The 20,128-nt window shown below is 36.4% G+C and overlaps 1 protein-coding gene across 4 annotated transcripts in view; it reads left to right on the forward strand.

Moving 5' to 3' along the window:
* LOC126078693 (protein NPAT) overlaps positions 1-20,128 on the forward strand; it is a 63,429-nt gene that overhangs the window by 16,802 nt on the left and 26,499 nt on the right. For 3 of the 4 annotated variants that reach the window (XM_049889357.1, XM_049889358.1, XM_049889359.1), the window contains exons 3-10: positions 10,585-10,645; positions 12,716-12,788; positions 14,621-14,661; positions 15,140-15,364; positions 15,900-15,981; positions 17,119-17,206; positions 17,955-18,046; positions 18,123-18,210. In XM_049889357.1, coding sequence (XP_049745314.1) covers positions 10,585-10,645; positions 12,716-12,788; positions 14,621-14,661; positions 15,140-15,364; positions 15,900-15,981; positions 17,119-17,206; positions 17,955-18,046; positions 18,123-18,210 — 750 coding nt within the window. Of the gene's footprint in view, positions 1-10,584; positions 10,646-12,715; positions 12,789-14,620; positions 14,662-15,139; positions 15,365-15,899; positions 15,982-17,100; positions 17,207-17,954; positions 18,047-18,122; positions 18,211-20,128 lie in introns of those variants that run through there. The other variant, XM_049889360.1, reaches the window with a different exon arrangement.

Genomic DNA, 20,128 nt, shown 5'->3' on the forward strand with positions numbered 1-20,128 from the left:
AAAAAGAATGGTACAGAGGTATTGTACTCTTTGCTAACAAATAAAAATTCTAGATAATGGGGGACAGGTTCTCACTGTGTGAGAAAGAAGGTATAAATGAGTATAAGAACGAAACCTGTGGTGCTAGATTATAGTCTAAGATACCCATATGAAGTCATGTTTATTTTTATATGGATACAGAAATAGACTTGTTTTTATCTGTGGGTTGGTTGTGTGTATCTGGTAAGAGGGCTAGAAGCACTGCTATTTCAGTAGCAACAAGCACATATAGCACCCACATCTTAATTTCTAAATACCATTCTCCAATAAATGGAACCAGGGCTTCTGAAAGAAATGACTGATTCTAGGACTGAGGCAGGAAGAATACATGATGAGCTTGGGGCATCGTTTAATACTAGAAAGTAAGAAAGTGAAAGGAAAAAACAAAACAAAACTGGGATCAACTCAGTAGAGTTCTAAGTAGCCAAAGCTGGAACAATATGAACAACAAAATTAGTAACGAGTACTATTAGATTATAGCCCAAAGAATAAAATAAATATACATACTGATGTAAATAAATGATCGAGTGAACAAGTGAGTGGGGGAAAACGGACAACCTTTCTTACAGAAGAATTATATTAAATGTAGATACTCTCCCTCCAAAAAGTAGAGCTTAATTCCTTTCCCTTTGTGTGTTGATGTGGCATAGTGACTTGGTCCTAACAAATAGTGTATAAAAGAAGAACCTGTTGCTGTCGAGTCAATTCCGACTCATAGCGAGCCTGTGGGACAGAGTAGAACTGCCCCATAGGGTTTCCAAGGAGCACCTGGTGAATTCCAACTGCCGAAGTTTTTGGTTAGCAGCTATAGCTCTTAACTACTATGCCACCGAGGTTTCCAACAAATGGTTTATAGCAAAGGGAAAAAATAAATTTACAGTGGAAAAAGTTGGCAGACACCATCTGAACCGAGTGATCCAGGATAGTATCATCAGTAATAAATCATGTTGATACAGTGTACTCACTAATATGATGTGATAAGAAGGGCACTTCATCTCTGTGGCAATCTTCCCAAAATTGTATAATCCCAATCAAATCATGAGAAAACATCAGACAATACTCTCAAAAGGACGTTCTACAAAATACCTAACCGGCACTCTTCAAAGTGTTAAGATCAAGAAATACAAGAAAAGACTGAAAAACTCACTGATTGAAGGAGACTAAGAAGATCAAATGACTAAATGCAAGATGTTACCTAGTTTGGATCCTGGAACAGAAAAATGACACTGGTGAAATCTGAATAAAGTCTATAGCATAGTAAATAGTATTGTACTAATGCTACTTTAATTTTAATAAAAGACCAACGACTTCTTCATTGCTAATACCTTTTTTCACCAACATAAACGGTGACTATACATGTGGACCTTGACAGATGGACTACACAGAAATCAAATTGGCTACATCTGTGGGAAGAGACGACGGAAAAGCTCAATATCATCAGTCAGAACAAGGCCAGGGGCCAACTGCAAAACAGACCATCAGTTGCTCATGCAAGCTCAAGGCGAAACTGCACAAAATTAGAACAAGTCAACGAGAGCCAAAGTACGATTTTGAATATATCCCACCTGATTTTAGAGATTATCTCAAGAATAGATTTGACGTGTTGAACACTAATGACCAAAGACCAGACAAGATGTGGAATGACATCAAGGAAATCATACATGAAGAAAGCAAGAGGCCATTAAAAAGGAAAGAAAGAGAAGACCAAAATGAATGTCACAAGAGGCTCTGAAACTTGCCCTTGAATGTCGAGTAGCTAAGGCAAAAGGAAAAAATGATGAAGTAAGAGTTGAACAGAAGATTTCAAAGGGCAGCTCAAGAAGACAAAGTAAGGTATTACGATGACATGTGCAAAGACCTGGAGATAGAAAACCAAAAGGGAAGAACAAGCTCTGCATTCTCAAGCTGAAAGAACTGAAAAAATTCAAGCCTCGAGTTGCAGTATTGAAAGATTCTATGGGAGAATATTAGATGACTCAGGAAGCACCAAAAGAAGGTGGAAGCTAAACAGTCATTGTACCAAGAAAAGGTGGTCAACGTTCAGTCATTTCAGGAGGTACCATAGGAGCAAGAACCAATGGTGCTGAAGGAAGAAGTCCAAGCTGTGCTGAAGGCATTGGCAAAAAACAGGGCTCCAAGAATTAATGGAATACCAATTGAGATGTTTCAGCAAACAGAAGCAGTGCTGGAAGTACTCACTCATCTATGCCAAGAAATTTGGAAGACAGCTACCTGACCAATCGACTGGAAGAAACCTGTATTTATGCCTATTCCCAAGAAAGATGATCCCACCAGATGCAGAAATTATCAAATAGTATCATTAATATCACATGCAAGTAAATTTTTGCTGAAGATCATTCAAAAGTGACTGCAGCAGTATATCGACAGGGAACTGCCAGCTATTCAAGCCAGATTCAGAAGAGGACTCAGAACCAGGGATGTCATTGCCGATGTCAGATAGATCCTGGCTGGAAGTGGAGAATACCGGAAAGATGTTTACGTGTGTTTTATTGACTATGCAAAGGCATTTGACTCTGTGGATCGTAACAAATTATGGATAACATTGTGAGAATGGGAATTCCAGAACACTTAATTGTGCTCATGAGGAACCTGTACATAGACCAAGAGGCAGTTGTTCGGACAGAACAAGGGGGTATTGTGTAGTTTAAAGTCAGGAAAGGTGTGTGTCAGGATTGTGTCCTTTCACCACACTTATTCAGTCTGTATGCTGAGCAAATAATCTGAGAAGCTGGACTTTATGAAGAAGAGTGGGGCATCAGGATTGGAGGAGGAAGACTTGTTAACAACCTGCGTTAATGCAGATGACACAACCTTGCTTGAAGCACTTACTGATGAAAATCAAAGACCACAGCCTTCAGTATGGATTATACCTTAGAATAAAGAAAACAGTTCTCATGACTGGACCAATAAGCAAGATGATGATAAATGGAGGAAAAAGTGAAGTTTTCAAGGTTTTCATTTTGCTTGGATCTACAATCAACACTCATGGAAGCGGCAGTCGAGAAATCAAGAGACACATTGCATTGGGCAAATCTGCTGCAAAAGACCTCTTTAAAGTGTTGAAAAGCAAAGATGCCACCTTGAAAACTAAGGTGTGCCTGACCCAAGCCCGTGGTGTTTTCGTTCGACTCCTATCCCTGCCTGAAGAGTTGGCTTTGGGAATAGTTTCTGTCCTGGGCCTACAGGAGGCCTGGGGACCATGACCACTGGTGTCCTTCTAGTCTCAGTCAGACCATCAAGTCTGGTATTTTCTCGAGAATTTGGGGTCTGCGTCCCACTGTTCTCCTTCTCCCTCAGGGATAGCCTATTGTGTTCCCTGTCAGGGCAGTCATCGGTTGTAGCTGGGCACCGTGTGGTTTTTCTGGTCTCCGACTGATGTAGTCTCTGGTTTATGTGGCCCTTTCTGTCTCTTGGGGTCGTAATTACCTTGTGTCCTTGGTGTTCTTTATTCTCCTTTGGTCCAGGTGGGTTGAGACCAATTGATGCATCTTAGATGGCCGCTTCCTAGCGTTTAAGACCCCAGATGCCTACAAAATGTTTTCTTAATAGATTTTATTATGTCAGTTGACGTAGATGTCCCCTGAAACCATGGTCCCCAAACCCTTGCCCATGCTACACTGGCCTTTGAAGCATTCAGTTTATTCAGGAAACTTTTTGCTTTTGCTTTAGTCCAGTTGTACTGACCTCACCTGTATTGTGTGTTGTCTTTCCCTTCATTTAAAATAGTTCTTATCTACTATCTAATTGGTGAATACCCCATCCTACCCTCCCTCCCTCCCCCTTCTTGTAACCGTCAAAGAATATTTTCTTCTGTTTAAACTATTCCTTGAGTTCTTACAACAGTGCTCTAATACAATTAGTGGGTTGGTGGTCTTATACAGTATTTGTCCTTTTGCAACTAATTTCACTCAGCATAATGCCTTCCAGTTTCCTCCATGTAATGAAATGTTTCGCAGATTCATCACTGTTCTTTATCGTTGTGTAGTATTCCATTGTGTGAATATACCATATTTATCCTTTCATCTGTTGATGGGCAACTTGGTTGCTTCTGTCTTTTTGCTATTGTAAACATAGGTGTGCGTGTGTCTGTTCGTGTAAAGGCTCTTATTTCTCTGGTATATTTTCAAAGGAGTGGGAATGCTGGATCGTATGGTAGTTCTATTTCTAGTTTTTTAAGGAAGCGCCAAATCAACTTCCAGAGTGCTTGTACCATTTTACATTCCCACCAGCAGTATATAAGTGTTCCAGTCTCTCCACAGCCTCTCCAACATGTATTGTTTTGTGTTTTTTGGATTAATGCCAGCCTTGTTGGAGTGAAATGAAATCTCATTGTAGTTTTGATTTGCATTTCTCTAATGGCTAATGATCGTGAACATTTCCTCATCTATCTGTTAGCTACCTGAATGTCTTCTTTAGTGAAGTGTCTGCTCATATCTTTTGCCCATTTTTTAACTGGGCTATTTGTCTTTTTGTAGTAGAGTTTTTGCAGTATCATGTAAATTTTAGAGATCAGCCGTTGATCAGAAATGTCATAGCTAAAAACCTTTCCCCAGTCTATAGGTAGCCTTTTTACTCTTTTGGTGAAGTCTTTGGATGAGCATAGGTATTTGATTTTTAGGAGCTCCCAGTTATCTAGTTTTTCTTCCGCATTGTTGGTAATGTTTTGTATACTGTTTATGCCATGTGTTAGGGCTCCTAACATTGTCCCTATTTTTTCTTCCGTGATCTTTATGGTTTTAGATTTTGTATTTAGGTCTTTGATCCATTTTGAGTTAGTTTTTGTTCATGGAGTGAGGTATGGGTCTTGTTTCATTTTTTTGCAGATGGATATCCAGTTATGCCAGCACAATTTGTTAAAAAGACTGTCTTTTCCCCATTGAACTGTTTTGGGGCCTTTGTCAAATATCAACTGCTCAAATGTGGATGGATTTATATCCGGATTCTCAATTCTGTTCCATTGGTCCATGTATGTGTTATTGTACTAGTACCAGGCTGTTTTGACTACTGTGGCGGTATAATAGGTTCTAGAATCAGGTAAAGTAAGGCCTCCCACTTTGTTCTTCTTTTTCAGTAATGCGTTATTTATCTGGGGCCTCTTTCCCTTTCATATGAAATTGGTGATCTGTTTCTCCATCTTGTTAAAGAATATCCTTGGGATTTGGATTGGAATTGCATTAAATGTATAAATTGCGTTTGGTAGAGTAGACATTTTATAATGTTAAGTCTTCCTATCCATGAGCAAGGTATGTTCTTCCACTTACGTAAGTCTCTTTGGGTTTCTTGCAGAAGTGTACTGTAGTTTTCTTTGTATAAGTGTTTTACATCTCTGGTAAAATTTATTCCTAAGTTTTGTTTTTTTTTTTTTTTACTGTAAATGGCATTGATTTGGTGATTTCCTCTTTGATGTTCTTTTTGTTGGTGTAGAGGAATCCAACTAATTTTTGTATGTTTATCTTGTATCCTGATACTCTGCTGAACTCTTCTATTAGTTTCAGTAGTTTTCTGGAGGATTCCTTAGGGCTTTCTGTGTATAAGATCATGTCATCTGCAAATAGAGATAATTTTACTTCTTCCTTGCCAATCTGGATGCCCTTTATTTCTTTATCTAGCCTAATTGCTCTGCTAGGACCTCCAGCACAATGTTAAATAAGAGCAGTGATAAAGGGCATCCTTGTCTGGTTCCCAGTCTCAAGAGGAGTGCTTTCAGCTCTCTCCATTTAGGATGATGTTAGCTACTGGCTTTGTATAAATGCCCTTTATTATTTTGAGGAATTTTCCTTGTATTCCCATTTTGCTGAGAGTTTTTATCATGATTGAGTGTTGAACTTTGTCAAATGCCTTTTCTGCATCAGTTGATCAAATCATGTGATTCTTGTCTTTTATTTATATGATGGATTACATTAATTGTTTTTCTAATGTTGCTCCAGCCCTGCATACCTAGTATGGATCCCACTTGGTCATGGTGAATTATTTTTTTTGATACGTTCTTGAATTCTGTTGGCTAGAATTTTGTTGAAGATTTTTGCATCTAAGTTCATGAGGGATGTAGATCTTTAATTTTCTTTTTTTGTGTGTGTGATGTCTTTACCTGGTTTTGGTATCAGGGATATGCTGGCTTCATAGAATGAGTTTGGGAGTACTCCATCCTTTTCTACGCTGTGAAATACCTTTACTAGTAGTGATGTTAAATCTTCTCTGAAAGTTTGGTAGAACTCTGCAGCGAAGCCATTTCAGCCAGGGCTTTTTTTTGTTGGGAGTGTTTTAATTACCTCTTCAATCTCTTCTTTTGTTATGGGTCTATTTAGTTGTTCTACCTCTTTTTGTGTTAGTTTAGGTAGGTAGTGTGTTTCTAGGAATTCATCCATTTCTTCTAGGTTTTCAAATTTGTTTGAGTACAATTTTTCATGGTAATCTGATATGATTCTTTTAATTTCAGTTGGGTCTGTTGTAATATCACCCATCTCATTTCTTACTTGGGTTATTTGCTTCCTCTCCTGTCTTTCTTTTGTCAGTTTGGCTAGTGGTTGATCAATCTTATTGATTTTATCAAAGAACCAGCTTTTGGTCTTGTTAATTCTTTCAATTGTTTTTCTGTTTTCTATTTCATTTAGTTCAGCTCTAATTTTTACTGTTTGTTTTCTTCTGGTGCCTGTGGGTTTCTTTTGTTGCTCTCTATTTGTTCAAGTTGTAGGGATAATTCTTTGATTTTGGCCCTTTCTTCTTTTTGGATGTGTACATTTATTGATATAAATTGGCCTCTGAGCACCACTTTTGCTGTGTCCCAAAGGTTCTGATAGGAAGTGTTTTCATTCTCACTGGACTCTGGATTTCTTTATTCCCTCCTTAGTGTCTTCAATAATCCAGTCTTTTTTAAGCAGGGTATTGTTCAGTTTCCAAGTGTTTGATTTCTTTTCCCATTATTGATTTCCACTTTTATGGCCTTATGGTCAGAGAAGAAGTTTTGTAATATTTCAATGTTTTGGATTTTGCCGAGGCTTGCTTTATGACCTAATATGTAGCCTATTCTAGAGAATGTTCCATGTGCACTAGAAAAGAAAGTATACTTGGTTGCTGTTGAGTGGAGTGTTCCGTATATGTCTACGAAGTCAAGTTGGTTGATTGTGGCATTTAGATCTTCCATGTCTTTATTGAGCTTCTTTCTGGATGTCTTGTCCTTCATCGAAAGTGGTGTGTTGTAGTCTCCTACTATTATTGTGGAGCTGTCTATCTCACTTTTCAATGCTGATAGAGTTTGTTTTATGTATCTTGCAGCTTTGTCATTAGGTGCATAAATATTTAATATGGTTATATCTTCTTGGTATATTGTCCCTTTAATCATTATATAGCGTCCTTCCTTTTCCTTTCTGATGGATTTAACTTTTTAAAGTCTATTTTGTCAGAAATTTATATTGCCACTCCTGCTCTTTTTTGATTGTTGTTTGCTTGATATATATTTTTCCCATCCTTTGAGTTTTAGTTTGTTCGTGTCTCTAAGTCTAAGGTGTGTCTCTTGTAGGGAGCATATAGACGGATCTTGTTTTTTAATCCATTCTGCCACTTTCTGTCTCTTTATTGGTGCATTTAGTCCATTTACATTCAGGGTAATTATGGATAGGTATGAATTTAGTGCTGTCATTTTTGTGTGTTGTTGATGATTTCTTTTTCCCACTTAATTTCATGTGCTGAGTAGATTATCATTTATATATTGTCCTTTCCTCATATTTGTTGTTGTTGATTTTGTGTCTGCTGAGTCTCTGTATTTTTCTGATATTTTATTTTGATGTGTAGGACAGTTTGTCTCCTTTGTGGTTACGTTATTATTTACCCCTATTTTTCTAAATTTAAACATAACTTTTATTTCTTTGTATCGCACTCTCTTCTTCTCCATAAGGAAGATCTGTGACTGCATTTCTTAGTCCCTCTTTATTGTTTTAATGTCGTCTTCTTTTGCATAACAACATCACTGTTACCTTGTTTTGAGCGTTTTTTTAATCTTGGTTTATTTTTTTTTATTTCCCTGAGTTCACTTCTTATTGCTCTGCCCAGTGTTCTGGTCTGTGGTTGATACCTGCTATTATTGATTATCTTACCAAAGAACTCCCTTTAGTATTTCTTGTAATTTTTTTTTTTTTTTTTTTTTTTTTGGTTTTTACGAATTCCCTAAACTTCTGTTTGTTTGGAAATATCCAAATTTCACTTTCATATTTAAGAGACAGTTTTGCTGGATATATGATTCTTTGTTGGCAATTTTTTTCCTTCAATTTTTTATGTAAGTCATCCCATTACCTTCTTAACCTCCATGGTTTCTGCCAAGTAGTCCGAGCTTATTCTTATTGGGCGTCCTCTGTAGGTTACTTTTCGTTTATCCCTGTGTGCTCTTAAAATTCTCTCTTTATCTTTGATTTTGGCCAGTTTGATTATAATATATCTTGGTGACTTGCTTTTAACATTGACCTCACGTGGAGTTCAGTGAGTATCTTGGATAGATATCTTCTCATCTTTTACGATATTAGGGATGTTTTCTGCCAACACATTTTCAACAATTCTCTCTGTATTTTCTGTTATCCTTCCTGTTCTGGTACTCTAATCACTCGAACGTTATTTCTCTTGGTGGAGTCCCACATGATTCTTAAGGTTTGTTCAGTTTTTTTTAATTCTTTTACCTGATTTTTCCTCAAATATATTAGTGTCAAGTACTTTATCTTCAAGTTCAGAAATTCTGCCTTCCACTTTCTCAGTTCTGCAGCTCTGAGTTTCTGTTGAGTTGTCTACTTTGTAATTTTATTGTTAATCTTCTGAATTTTTGGTTGCTGTTTATGGATTTTTCAAGCTTACTAAATTTTTCATTGTTTTCCTGAATAATTTTAATTTCTTCAGTTGCTTTATTTGTGTGTTCCTTGGCTTTTTCTGCGTGTGGCCTCATTTCTTTCCTGATGTTTTGAAGGGTTTTGTATATTAATATTTTGTATTGTTCCTCTGTTAATTCCAGGAATGCACTTTTGTCTAGAAGATCCCTTGATTCTTTGTTTTGATAGTTTGTTAAGGCAATCATGGTTTGTTTCTTTATGTGACTTGATATTGACTGTTGTCTCTGAGCCATCTATAAGATATTGTATTAGTTTATTTTATGTTTGCCTACCGTGTTGTAACTTCCTGCCTTGTTTTGTTTTGATATGCCCAAATGGGTTGCTCGAATGAGCTAGCTTGATTATTTTCCCCTTTGGAGCTCTGACATCCTGTCCTCAGATGGCTAGAGCTGTTATCAGATACATCAGTCGAGGAGTCCGTTCACTTTTCTTGTATGAATTCAGCTCATATGTCCAGGTAGCTCGTCATCAAGTGTGTGGTACAGGCTCTGTCCTATAGTCTTAGAGGGTCAGGGGTGATTGTTGTAGGTATCGGTATCTGGTTGCAACAGGCGGTCACCCTCTGAACAAGGCAGGGCCCTGAGAACCATCCCCCGTGTGTCTCTGAGGAAAGCGTGTCCTTGTTCCCTAGAGTGTACAGGTGGGTGGGTTGTGCAGACAGACCATGGGCACGCAGTGTTTTTGGTTGTATTGACTGGGAGGTACCAGTCATCCTTGGACCCCTGTCGCGAGTGACTGGGTGACCTGAGTGGAGCTACCAGTCCTTAGGTCCCTGATATGGATAGGTGAGGACCTTGTTTAACAGGCAAAGCAATGTCAAACATCAAATACCCACCTCTCTGCTACACAGCTGAAACTGTTGGAGTGTGCCAACAAGGGCTTATTCTCCTACCATAGGCCCACACAGGTCCATGCAGAGGGGAAAGGTACTCAAAGTCCGCAGACTGGTTATGCCTGGATAGGAGCAACTTCTGTCCTGGGCTCCCCTGCTTAGTGGAGCTGGCAAATTATCTTTTCCCCCATTGCAACTTAATTCATTTTCCAAGGTCGGGAGGATGGCTCTAGGCGCTCACCGGTGCCTATCTCAGGCCCAGGGAAGTCAACCGCTGAAGCCGGCTTAAGAGCCGGGGGGTAGTGGGGGTCAGGAGATGTACGGTAAAATATATGCAAGTGCTTAATTTTTGCCAAGGCACCGTTCTTCTCTGGTTCCGGAGGTGTGAGTAGGCTGTGTGGCTGGCTGCTTATCCCTGGGCAAACTGCGCCCAAAGGCTATTACCAGTCCACTGCTGCTTCTGGGAATGGTGCTTGAGGGCTTCTCGCTATTCAGGCCCGGTAACTGCTCTCAGCTTCAGAGCCATGTCTTCCTCCCCCTGACCCTCAGTTCAGTTTCTAAGCTTGTCTTTGATACTCAGGGCTCCTAGCTTGTCATAAATATACTTGTTTTACCTTTTTTTCGGTTCTTTGTTGTAAAGATGGCTGACCGTAAGCATCTGTTTATTCTACCATCTTGGCTCTCCCTCTGACTGTTTTCATTCTTGATGACCTGCTCTACTCCAATCTATATCTTTTGTTGACTTTTAAGTGATTAGATGTTTCATGGTGGGAAAATATTGAGAATTTATTATTTTGTTAATGCTCTTTTTTGTTTTGATTTCAGTCCTTATTTGGAAAAAACTTGACAACAATTTTGAATGAATATGTAGCTATGAAAGCAAAAGGTAAGATACAGGTTCAGTGGTTGTTTCAATAGTTTTATTTTTGTTATTGTTGAGAATATACACCACAGAACATATACCAATTCAAGAATTTCTACATGTACAATTCAGTGTCAGTGTTTTTTTTTAATGTTGTATATAGCATTTAAAAAAAAATTTTTTTTTAATGCTTTATAAAACCGATATCGAGACCGTGGTGGCATAACGGTTAAGAGTTCAGCTGCTAATCAAAAGGTTGACAGTTCAAATCCACCAGGTGCTCCTTTGAAACCCTGTGGGGTAGTTCTCCTGTGTCCTGTAGGGTCACTATGAGTTGGAATCGACTCAATGGCAACGGGTTTGATTGTTTGGTTTGTTATATAACATTTATTTGTTTTAGTTAAAAATAATTTTTAAAAGACATTAACGAGAAAGCTGATTTGAGTTATGAGATAATGATTTTTATTGGGAAATACCTAATTAAATACTTTGTGTATAGTGTGATAAATTGCTAAGATCTGAATTTTAGCAAATACAGCAAAAAATAATTTTTAAAAAGACATAGGATAAAACTCATCTTAGATTCTCTACCCTGAGAAACAGGCGTTGCTGTGTGTTATAAAATTTCAGACAGAAACATTTTAATTTTAAGTTCTGTGTAGTCCCAATCTAAACACAGGAGCTAGCAATAAAATCCTGGTTCATAATTTACCCTATATGTAAAATAATACTTGCCGAATTGAATGATGTTTTAGGGAGAAAGTTGTGATTACTTTATTCTCTACTATTGATTATTTTAGGAGTCCTGGTTGTGTGGTGGTTAAAACACTTGGCTGCTGACCAAGAGGTCAGCGATTTGAACCCACGAGCCACTCTTAGGGAGAAAGATGTGGTAGTCTGCTTCCATAAAGATTTACAGCCTTGGAAACCCTGTAGGGCAGTTCTACTCTGTCCTATAGCAAGGGTCACTATGAGTTGGAATTGCCCCGTTGGCGGTGGGAGTTATTTCCATAGCTTGGAACGTTAAAGTAAATGAATTAGCATGTAAAAGTTAATTAGCTTAAAATTACATGGATGAAGAGAAGTTTAACATTTATTGAGTACTGTCTATCAACAGACATTGTCTGTGTGCCTTCTTATGATTCATGCCATATAGTCTTTAAAGTAATTCTGAGAAAAAGGTATTGTTTAGACCCCATTATCAGGTATGAAGAAACTGAGCGTTAGAGAAGCTAGATAACTTTCCCAAGGCCACAAAAGTAAGAATCAGTGAAATTTACCGTGCACAGAAATTTAGGGCCTAAATTTCATTTGTAACTCTTTGAGAAGGTTATTTAATCTTTATGGCTTGGTTTTCATTCCTCCAAACTATTTTAATCATCTTACAGGAATATTTAGAGTGTAAATGACATCAGGAACAATATGCTATTGGAAAACAAAGATTTATATCCCACTTTTATGTTGGATAGCTTTCTCCAGGTTGAGGTTTTTACAAGTATATGGTAAGATTTTAAATATGGTATGAGGCTCTCATTGTGGTTTTAGAGTGTATCCTAAAAAGGGTAATTAGTCCTCAAAACCTTTATCTGTAATCCTAAGTAGCAACTAAAAAAAAACTAGTGTTCCTTATTTTTAGAGGTCACTGAACAGTCACAGTAATTTGGAAATGTAGAAAGCTAATTTCCACACTGACAGGAGCTTGTATAACCTTTATGATAATTATTTTATTATAAAGAAAATTATTCTAATTCACTTTTAAATAATATCACATAAAGCAAAGATCAGAAAAATAGCTTGCCTCTTTTTTTAATACAAGGAAGATATAAAAGCATTGGCCTGACAGAGATTCAGATGTTTCACAAATGTCTACTTCCACTCATATTGCACCTGATTACCAATGACCTGAGAAAAGAAAACAGCCTTGTAGCTTTGCAGGCGTAGTGTCAGCAACTTAGAAAAAAGTTAGTTTTCCATATTGATTTAATGTGTCTTTGTTCAAATTGAATAAGAATTATTATCCATCTTGGTTTATTAAGGTTTAAATAAAAAATTTTAAAAATAAACGTAAAGTTTATTTTCCCCTTACATTTTTAGAAACATCAAATGATGTCCCAGCAATAATGTCATCTCTGTGGAAGAAGTTAGACCATACGCTTTCTCAGATCAGGTAATCAACTTATTTATGTAGTAAGCTTATCAAAATATACTTAATGATTTTGGAATGCAAACATAAATAACCATTTGGGGTTTAAATCTTTGTTAAGTCCAATATGGTACACTTATGTAACACTGATATAATTTTGAAATTGCTTTTTGTCTTGGATTGGAATAATTAGAAATAAATTATATATTTTAATAAAATATTCAGAAATGAGGAAAATGTGACTTGTAGAAGTTTAATTACAATTCCCAAGTTCCCACTGCAGTTGAGAGGCAGACCTGGGGCTAGAGTGCAGGGCTTCTTAATCCCAGTCTGGTGTGAATGACTTTAGGCAATTGCTTTTTCACTGCATGTTCAAAGAATTGGTAAAAGAAGAGACCTGTTTCATAAGCAGCCGTGTCCCCTTGATTCTTCCACAATAAACAAGCTTGAAGAATAACACTACTTTGGGGATCTTTTACTTTTCTAACTAGAGCTTTGACATGGTACTAATATATCCAGTTTCTGTCTAGGTCATGACCTTGAAATGCCAGGTTCAGCCTCTTTGGAGGGATGCCAGCCGTATTAGTCTCAATTTTATAGCATCACTTATTTGACCGTAGACTCTGATTTGAAAAGTACAGTCTTTTAGATGACTTCCCCTCCTCCCAGGGCTACAGGTGAATCCCCGTGCCCGTCTTCAACAGAGGCCTCGGTTTCCTTTCTTTTTTTTAACTGCTAAAATGGCTCCAGATGTTTTTTACTTCGCTCTGGACTGCATCTAATTTGGTAGTCTTACCTTCTTTCCAGGAGCCCTGGTGGCACAATGGTTAAGCGCTCAGCTGCTAACCAAAAGTTCGGTGGTTCAAACCCACCAGCTGCTCCATGGGAGGAAAGACCTGGCAATCTGCTCCTATAAAGATTATAGCCGCAGAAACCCTATGGGCAGTTCTGCTCTGTCCTGTAATGTCTCTATGAATTGGAATCGACTCAGCAGCACACACCACCACCACCACCTTTGATCCCCTTTCCTTACTCTTGCCTTTTCTCCCCTTGTAAGTAATCTTCAAAGATATTCACAGTTTAGTCAATAGCTATAAATATTTGTAAGTTATTGAGATATTTTATTGACAAAATGTTACATAAAAAGGAAAGTTTCCTAGCCGCTTAATTAAAAATGCTTCATTTAATTCAGTAATTTTGTGACTTTTCTTGGTAGAGAGTTACTTAACAAATTTCCTAGCTAAACAGCGTAGTGTCTGTGACTGTTTACCAAATACATGGGTCACTCCAATTCATAGTAAAAGGATGATTACCTTCTTCTGTAACTTCCTGTGTGTTTGCCTGTTCCTTCTTTTTTTGTTTGCCTGTATCTTCTTTGGAGATTGGATAAAATAATTTGATATTAATAAGTTTGGTGCAAACATCAGTCAACATTGGGATTCTTTGATGTATACTTTTCGTTGTGCAATCATGTGAAACAAAAGTTTCCCCATGGTTAGAGATTTATAATTAAAAGAGATAATTGAGAAATTTATACTTTGTACATAATTTTCTTAAATACACATAGCCTCTAAAGTCCAGTCAGATTGTACACTTAATATAATAGTGTCAAGTCACTCTAATGTGTATTGAAACTTTTATATTTAAAATTATGTGTGCATGCTTGAGTGTGTTTTTAATGCCACTATTTTTTTTCTAAAGCAAATTATATTTGCTTATCAGAAAAGTATACTTGTCTTTTTTGTCTGAGATTACCTTTTAATTTATACTTTGTTTTGGTTCTGAATGTAACTAAATCAGAGTATATCGCAGCAACAAATTTTTTTAATAGTTAATTACTTTCTTTTATTTGTCAGGAGTATGCAAAGCTCCCCAGGGTTTGCTGCCAGTCAGAGAGGTTAGTACTCAACTTTAAACTGTAAACAGTGCTCAGAATTACTAACTCTCCCATGAATGTTCTAATTAACAATGCGTGTGTCATAGGTATATATTTTGTTTAAAGTTCTGTTTTTTCTAAGTGAGGATATTATTTTAGGAAACCGTATTTTCATTTATCATAAAAATAGACACTTAAAATACTGCCTGCATTCCCCCTTGGCTCTCGTGTAGTAGTATCTTTTCATTCTCGTTCTATAAATATACATTTCTTAATTTTGGGAGTGAAATCGGTATGAAATACAGAAGAAATTTAGTCTTGGATTTAAACCTTGACTCTCCTCAGTTTGTTTCTTCTGAAATTATTACTCTGATGTAGCTGATTTTTTTTTTTTTTTAATCTGTAGCTTTAACATGTTAAATAGTGGGACATGCATCATATTAAACTTCTTAAAGTTCCTCTGACATCGACTTAATTTTTAAATACTCATATGTTTCAGCCAGAACAAGAAGTGGAATTGCAGAAATCAAACGGCAGAGAAGGCTTGCATCTCACGCAGCTCCTGTCAGTTCAGAGTTGCTGACTTTGCCATATGTATCAGGACAATTTACTACTTCTCCCTTGACAGCTACACAAGTTGTTCGGCCAACTGGCCAAATTTCAGCTCCAATGAGGTCAAATTTTGTAGTGGTTAACCATTCACAGTCACAAGACACTGTAACTGGTAAGTTTAAATTTTTCTCTCCTGTTGGCACTGATCTAAGATCATTCCATACCTTATGCTTTCAGACTAGACGATTGGGCAAAGTTAACTGTCTGTTACGGAAATTAAGGGGACTGGTTTGTATTTCTCATGTAAATATCATGTATACTCACAAAACTTACATCGATTTTGTTTTTAATCTTGAGTATACGTTTTCTTTTTTAGTACAGATGAGACCTGTGAAGGTAGAATAATGTGAGTGAGAATGTAGATATAATCAGTGAATTCTTACATTCTTTTTTACTGTGTTATTATTTGTTGAGACTACACTGTACTTTCTATTTTAGCTATAGGGAATATATTATATTCATCTTAATATCTTTTATGACGTGTTGCACCCAGTAGTCACACGATAAATGTTAATTAAATTTAATATCAAATAATAAACATTATTTTATGCTACTTATCGAAATCAAGTTTACAGAATTATTCAATTTCTTTGGCTTACTATTTTGTTTGGGTTTTTTTGTTTGTTTTTTGTCTTCTTAAAATACAGCTGGAGAAACTTTAAATATTATTCCTGCTCCTCAGGAACGGAAAACTCATGCCAGTTTAATGTCCCCTGGGAGACGCAAAAGGTAAATACTTTTTAAAAGAAAAGCTGCTGATAACCTGAATTTTAAAAATGAGAATTATGCCAAGATACTTTCATTGTAACTAAAGCATTAAGACTGGATTAAGTTCTTGGGACTATTTGCTATTATATCCCATTTCAAAACACATTTTTTCACGTTTTGTCCTCTCCAAAACTGGGTTGGATCTTAACAATCAATGGCGTATTTCACTGGAATTTTTTTTTTCCTGCAGTTGCACATAAAATAATGGTATATTTTTAAACTGATATCACCTCATATTTTTTGAAGTAAGTATTTCTAAATGGATGTAAATAATACCAACATGTTTTAAGGTCCACAAACACACAGTTGAGGTCTTTAAATCAATTAATAGTCAGCAGTCTTTGCAGGGACAGTCTTTGAGTATTTTCTCTCTCCTACTTGTACACATTTTTATTTGAAGGATATTTCAGGATAGAGAAATACTAGTTTCTTTTTCTGGTTTCTCAGCTGCCAGATCATGGATAATTTTGTTTGAGTTTAGCTGTTGGTTATTTCACTTCAAAACCTGTCCTCAAAATCCATAAAAAACCAAACCCATTGCCATCGATTTGATTCCAACTCATAGGGAACAGAACTGCCCCATAGGGTTTCCAGGGAGTGCCTGATGGTTTCAAACTGCCGACCCTTTGGTTAGCAGCTGAACTTTTAACTGCTGTGCCACTAGGGTTCCCAAGCCTGTCCCCAGCCTGCTTGATTGCCAGCTTCTTCACTTAAGCATGTAAAACAACAACAATAAAAATATTTAACATTTGCAGTAACCTTGACTTTCTTTTAAAGTTTATACATATACTTTATTCAGTTCTTCCCACAAGCCCAATAATTACCCCATTTTAAAGTGGGTCAGAGAATAAGAGTTTACCTTATATTAGGTCCCATAGCTAGTAAGTAATAAAGCTAGACCTCAAACTCTTCTTCTGAATCCAAGTCTAGTAATGCTTTTTCTACTCTATACCCGTTGTTCCTGCCTCAGATAGAGAAAATATATGTGCCACCATGATAACCTTAAAATGTATGTACTCACATAAAAAAAAAAAAAAAAGTCTTCATTTAATCTTTTAGACATACTAGTTAAAAGATAAGCTTTTAAATGTGTTGCAGTGACGCTCAAAAGAAAGGTATCACTTTGTCTGGTCCTCATTCAACAATACGGAATTTTCAGGATCCAAATGCATTTGCAGTAGAAAAAGTAAGTACCATCCCCAAACTTTGCAACTTGAAATGTTTGTGTGTGTAAAAATACTGATATATACACATTGTGTGTGTGTGCATGCGCGCACGCATGTTGGTAATAAGTATTTCTACAAGACTGTAATGTAATTGCTTTAGGATAAAGAATAGGGATGTGTAAGAAGGAGACAGTCCATTCAAAATAGAAAGAATGTGCAAATGCAGCAAATAAAAAGCATCACTGTGTATGGGAAGCTATAAATACTTTGTTGTTGCTGAATCATGCAATATAATAGGGCGTTTACCTGGGGTCAGATTATTTTAAGCCTTGTGTGATTTACGCTGAGGAGTCCTTGAGTGGAACAAACAGTTGACGGTTCAGACTGACCCAGAGGCCCCTTGGAAGACAGGCCTGGCAGTCTGCTTCTGAAAGGTCACAGCCTTGGAAACCCTATGAAGCACAGTTCCGTTCTGTGCCCGTGGGGTCATCGTGAGTCAAAATTAACTTAGCAGCATCCAACAACAATAACATGATATGCTAAAGAGTTTAAACTGTGTTCTGTAAACAACGAAGAGTTGGTGGAGAACCTGTGAAAACACTGGTTCGTTATAAAAGGCAGCATTCGGGTGTTTATATGGAGGGAATCACCACAACTTCTAAATTTCCACCTTGGTTTATTGAAGTCACCGAGTTTTCGTTAATTGATTCTTTTTAAATAAACAATACTCTTTTGTTGCCTTTTGTTAATATTAAATTTCTTTTACAGCAAATGGTTATTGAAAATGCACGAGAAAAAATATTAAGCAACAAATCTCTTCAAGAAAAGCTTGCAGAAAACATAAATAAGTTTTTGACTAGGTAAGCTATGTTTGAAATGCCTAATTGTTTTTGTGTAATTAGAGAAGCATGCTAAAGATTTTCCTTTGTGTTATAGTGACAACAATATTGTTCAAGTACCTAAGCAAACAGATAGCAACCCTACTGAGCCGGAGGCTTCAATTGACGAACTCCTGGGACTTCAGGTATGGGTGGACCTGTGAGTGTGTGTGCGTGCGTGTGTAGTACATACAGGTAAAGCTGGTGGTATTTTAGTTTCATTTTTAAATGATTGCCAACAGATTAGATGTCTAAAATGATTTAAAATATTCATTTAAGTCATTTAAGATAGAGGTTTCATTCCTTGATTATCCAAATGTAATTTGTTCCTGAGAAAAACTTGTTGGATAGTGAATTTTCAAATAGAACCTATACTGCATTGCTTAAATGGAAAAATAATAAGATATTCCTAACCCATGTAGTAACTCTAAGCAACTTTTCCAGATATCAGTAAAACACTCTCCTAAACCCATACAGCAACATAACATGGACTTCTAAGTATTCAAAATTTAAATAATTTATTGAGTATATTTGTGTGCAGTAAGCAACAGTACTGACAGTGTGGATACAAACTGTGCTTATTCGCCACTGCTATAAACTTCATGGTAATATAAAGAAATAATGAAATAGCATGTCACAGATACATAACAAATTCAGATAATATTTTAGCAAATAAAATGAACAAGGCACTTTAAAAAGGAAGGGTTACTAACTGAATGAAGACTTGTCTGTCTGAGTTTTACTGCTAAAAGAAGGAATACAGGAGCTATAGTCAGTGTTGCTTCTACAGTGGTGGTGAAGGTGAAATAAAGTAGGGAATTTAACAGTATATGTTTCGAGGTTTGCCTGTGCAGATATTCTTTTTGAAGAGCAGCTGAGATTATGACTAACAATATATAATTATTTTATTTACTCAGACCCTTTTATTCAGACCCTTGGACAATGAAAATGGTTTTTTTGGCATGCCCATGTGAATTTTTTGTAGCAAGTTTTCTTTCAGATGATGAATTCTGGGTAAAACCATTTAATTTTTTTTTTCCTTATTCTAGTTCAGTTTTTTTTTTCTTTTTTAATTATTTGACACATTTTCTCGTGGAGAAAGTTAGTAAATTTAACAAAAAATGACAAGCTTTTTAAAGCTACCTTGAGATTATCTACCAGTACTTCTTTATGAAGCCTCTCCTGTGCTAAAGTTCAACAAATTCTAAATTTTTATAATCTTCTAGTCCTTCCTTATGTTTTCTCCACTAATATACCAGGTAGTTACCATGGACAAGGCACTCTCTTAGATACTATGGAGCATTATAAAAAATTATAAGGTACAACCTTCTGCTCTTTGTTGTTCAGAACATTGTATATTTGTGGAAAGTTAAAATGCAGATTTAAATAAAAATTTTTAGAAGAATAGCAAGACGTAATACCCAAATGAATACTACAAGCAAGCTTCACTATGGTATAAACAGCCATTTTGTAGAAATAGGTGAAGTAGGAAGTTTTAAAACATTTGCAAGTATGTGTGACCTTGAGATAGTCCAAGATTTCTTAGACAAAGTACACAAATCACAAACTAAAAAAATTGATAAATTCAACTTCATCAAAATTTAACATTTCTGCTTTGTTCAAAGCATGGTTAGAGGAAATGAAAAGACAAGCCACAGGCTGGAAAAAAAATACTAAAAATACATATGTCTTGCAAAAAACTTGCATCCAAGATATGTAAGGAGCCTCAGATCAATTTAAAAAAGGACAAAGCTCCCTCTTAAAAATGGATAAAGACTGGAGTAGACAATAGAAGATGTAGTAATAGAGAATAAGCTATGAACAGGTGCTCCACATTTGTCACAAGGGCAGTAGTTACACAGTCTTTACAATTGCCAAAACTCGTCGAACTGTGAGCTTAATTAAGTAAACGCCTGTGCCTTTTATGGTGTATAAACTATACCTCAGTTAAAGAAAAATATTTACAAAATTTATTTGAACATGTATTTTGGAACATATGTCAGAGATCTTTTGATTCTGATTTTCAAAGTTGAGAATAAAATGAGACATTTACTAGAAAAATGT

This window comes from Elephas maximus, chromosome 7 (assembly GCF_024166365.1).
Source record: "Elephas maximus indicus isolate mEleMax1 chromosome 7, mEleMax1 primary haplotype, whole genome shotgun sequence".
In the NCBI taxonomy this organism is placed as follows: Eukaryota; Metazoa; Chordata; class Mammalia; order Proboscidea; family Elephantidae; genus Elephas; species Elephas maximus.